Raw genomic sequence first — 4,201 nt, forward strand, 5'->3', positions numbered from 1 at the left:
TATGCCACACCTGTCAGGTGGATGAATTATCTTGACAATGGAGAAATGCTCAATAACAGGGATGTAAATTATTTTGTGCACATAATTTGTGAGAAATAAGCTTTTTGTGCATATGGAACATTTTTTGGGACCTATTATTTCAGCTCATGAAACATGGGACCAACACTTTACAAGTTGCGTTCATATTTTTGTTCAGTGTAGTTGGACAAAACAGGCATGTTCTAAACCGAAACAGTGTGGTGATTGCATAATTTAGTCAATTGTATAAATAGTTGAGTGGAATCATTTCGGGGAAAAAAGCTGTCCTGCTCTATTTATTATCTTGGTGTAAACAGCTGTATTTAATTCAATTTGTTATAATATTTGAGAGATTAGTCCTAGCTAAATTAGTCCTACTTAAATTGTCAATTAAAAACAGCTTTTGAAATTCCTTTGTGAATCTCATTATTTCTTTATGCCCCTAGCTTTCTTTATACGTACCGTGTCCTGGGTTCTATTCATTAGGCACTAGACGGACTGAAACAGGGAGGGACTACATGAATTTGTCCAACACTAAACGCTCGTTTTTGTTTTCTGTTGCAAAACGTTTAGCAACGATATGTCCTAATGGACACGACCCTGAGCACCCCAACTACGGGTCCCCGGTTGAGTCATACTGAAATAACAAACATGGCTTCCACATACAGTCATGAGTGGAGAGCAGTTTGCGACAAATTTAATAATGCTCAAGATCTATCTGAAGTAGAATCAAGAAAAGACCCAGAAAATGACCCTTTTCGATCGAAGTATAAGGCAAGGGAGCTTTTGAGAGAGATTTACTGCTCTTTGAAGAATTTCGATGTCGGTGAAAACGAGAGCGTCAATGATGAAGCCGACCAGCGCCCGACAGAGCAGCCCGTTGACGGAGGAATGGAGGAGAGCTTTGGGAGAGGCCACTGTGGAGATTCACCAGCCGGATCAAGAGCAGCTAAACTCGGGGCGGTGGAGTATTATCTTGGTGTAAACCACGTGGAAACAGAAGAGCTGTCCGCTGGAGAGGAACATTTAATGAATTGCATGACATTGCTAGAGAAGTGCAGCATATCACCCGAGAACGTGTCTTTGTTCATCCAAGTCAGGGTAATCAAATTAAATTGTATTCATCACATACACAGTTTACAGCCGGTATAAAAGTGCAGCTCCCTCAACAATGCAGTATAGAGCACCTAGCACTCTTTAATTTAGTCCGCAACTAGCAGTCCAGTGTATAATATTTTTATAATTAAATATGCACACACATGGTCTAACTTTAGCTAAATATAAAGAGTTAAGTAGCCAGTAAAATTCTGTAAACTGACTGCCGTTTTTGTCTTTTTTTTACAGAATCAACTGGGCATTCTGTGGGCTGGCAGGGATGAAATTGAGAAAGCCCAAGGATTTTTGGAAACTGCAGAAGCAATGTATATTCGTTACATGAAAGAGGTAGCTAGTCATGACACTGTCTAGATGCATAATTTACCTACTTAGCTAGGTTCATTTTGGGAGAAGAGAAAACGGCAGCATCATCATCTTTCATCAGGAAGGCCAGCCGCAGTGCATTCTAGTTTATTGTCCTGTCAGACTTAATTCTATGGCGGCTGTTTAATAATTGTGACCTTGAAAAGGCTGAAGGAGAAATCTATTGTTTTGTTTTATTCACACCATAGGATGGGCAACCCCCAATGGACCTCACCGAGTTCTTTGTAGCAGAGGAAGAAGCATTACCCCAACAGGAGAGGACCAAGAGGTGTTGTGGAGTCTCAACAATTTCATAAATAAATGACATTGCTCTTTTTTAAACTTTTCCCTCTCTTCAAACAGATTTGAAATGGCTTATACCCACACACTGTACTATCTTGCACAAGTGTACAAGAACTTGGAGCAGTATGAGAAAGCTGGGGGCTACTGCCACAGCACTCTGCAGAGACAGCTGGAGTTCAACCAGTTCATTCCTCTGGAATGGGCCATCAACGCAGCCACGTTATCACAATATTACATCACCAAGGTAAATGATTAACTGTAAAAATGTGTTGTCTTCATCAAGATGAATGACTTATGTATTTACAGTCAGTACATGACTTGATTTCTTTATAATGATATTTGGTATTTTTAATAGGATCCCCATTTCTATTTATTATGGATCCCATAATAATAATAATAATAATAATAATAATAATAATGGTGTGAAAGCAGCAGCTACTCTTCCAGGGGGTCACCATGGCACATGGCATAATACAGAACATTAACTCTGGATTAATCTCACATATTTTGTTCTTCCTCCCAGACCCTCTACATGGAGGGCAGGCACTGTCTATCTGCTGCCAGTGTCATAGCAGACCTGGCCGGGGAGGTCCCCTCAGAAGCCGCTGCCCAGGAGAGTAAGTTCTCACTCTGAATTCATATACTCAGCCTTGATAGTATATGTTCTTTCTGAAATGTTTGTAAAGTTGTCTTTCATTCAATACTCATTAATACACATCTCAAACCTTTTTCTTTAGGTGAAGCTGAAGCTGAGAAGCGAGACCAACTTCGACAGAAGAGAGCTGAAATAGCCAGGTGTTGGATAAAATACTGTCTTAATTTGTTGCAAGATGCCAAGAAACTTCTCGAGGTAATTTAGATATCTTCAGATCAAATGTAATTATGTAGCTGATTAGCCTGTAATTGTGAGACAATATCTTATTCTTATGTCTACTGGTCTGAGCAGGACAACATTGGAGAGCTAGATATGGATCGTCAGGCAGAGCTGAGAGCAACACGGCTAAAGGAGGAGGAGGAGAAGGAGAGGGGAAGGAAGAGTGCTGTTCTGTTTGGTTCCAGTGACACCTTTGACTCCATCTGTGGCCTGGAGGAGAAAGTGAGTTGTGTCTTCCCTGTGGACTTTGAGGAAGCCCGCGCCATCTTCCTGGTTGGCCAGACCTACGTAAATCAAGCCAAGGAGTACTTTGAGATGGACGGCCACGTCACAGACCACATCGAGATCCTGCAGGACCACAGCGCTCTCTTCAAGGCCCTGGCCTTCTTCGAGGAGGACCTGGAGCGGCGCTGCAAGATGCACAAGCGGCGTGTGGACATGATGGAGCCCATCTGCAAAGACCTGAACGCCCAGTACTACCTCCTCGTCTGCCGCCAGCTGCAGTTTGAGCTGGCTGAGACCTACTATGAGATGATGGATCTCAAGCTGGCCGTGGCCAACAAGCAGGACGACTTGGATGCGCATACGGTCAAGAAGTTTAACCACCTCTGCTCCTCCTCCACCAAATTCTACCAGATGTTCCTCGACTCCGTCCGCTCGCCAGAGGGCAAATGGCCGGAGAAACTGGAGGACGAGGTGCTGAGGCCGGCACTGGTGGCTAAGTTCCGGGTGGCTCGTCTCCATAGCAGGCTGATCTCGTCCAGCAAAACTGTTCAGCTGGAGAACCTGAACCGCGCCCTGGAGTGCTACGACTTTGTGGTCCAGTACTGCAAGGACAACCCAGAGGCTAAAAGCGCCATCGAGACAGAGCTGGAGCTGAGCGAAGAGATGGTCAGCCTTCTGCCCCTCAAGATCAACCGACTCCAGGCAAATCTGGCCTCCTCTAACTGACTCTAAATGTGTCCTAAACGCTACACGACAAAGCTTGCTTAAACACCCCTATCATATATTGCATATGTAATTCTCCTCAACCCCCATCTGCATTTCCTGATGTCACTGTGTAAATTGTTACTCTTTGACCAATTAACCACACCTTTAATAGCTTAAAACAATTAGTTATATGCATGATAACACATACATTGCCTAATTTATTTGTTCTAGCTAATTGAAAATAACTTATGGTATGTAGATATGTAGCTAAAAACAATTTAATGGAAATATGAATTAACTGATGTGATATTTGTTTTAAAATGATGTTTTTCGGTTTATTTCCAACTGACAACCCAAAATAAACATAGGTGCAAATCACTTTTACTTGTCTCTCAAATTATAATTGTGTAAGTTAATTTGAACCATTAGGTTGATTATGACGATCTATGTGTTCTTGTCCAGCAAGTGTCAATTGTGTTTTTAATACAGTATCAAATCGTATCTATTTATTTGAGTTCCAAGCAGATTTGTTGCTGCGTCAGAGTAGACAGCGGTGTGGGCTACGTCAGAGTGAGAGTAGGGCTTATAAGGAACCTGAAGAGGGCGCTGTTACTCATC

The 4,201-nt window shown here is 42.4% G+C and overlaps 1 protein-coding gene across 1 annotated transcript; it reads left to right on the plus strand.

The window, feature by feature from the left end:
- Positions 1–669: 669 nt before the first annotated feature.
- On the plus strand, positions 670–3,961 carry LOC139376941 (KIF-binding protein-like). The gene is made up of 7 exons (XM_071119961.1): positions 670–1,119; positions 1,363–1,461; positions 1,686–1,765; positions 1,840–2,023; positions 2,303–2,396; positions 2,517–2,629; positions 2,726–3,961. The coding sequence occupies exons 1-7, from the start codon at positions 670–672 to the stop codon at positions 3,602–3,604; spliced, it is 1,899 nt and encodes a 632-aa protein (XP_070976062.1). The 3' UTR covers positions 3,605–3,961.
- The last annotated feature ends 240 nt before the right edge of the window (positions 3,962–4,201 follow it).

Source organism: Oncorhynchus clarkii, chromosome 20, assembly GCF_045791955.1.
Source record: "Oncorhynchus clarkii lewisi isolate Uvic-CL-2024 chromosome 20, UVic_Ocla_1.0, whole genome shotgun sequence".
In the NCBI taxonomy this organism is placed as follows: Eukaryota; Metazoa; Chordata; class Actinopteri; order Salmoniformes; family Salmonidae; genus Oncorhynchus; species Oncorhynchus clarkii.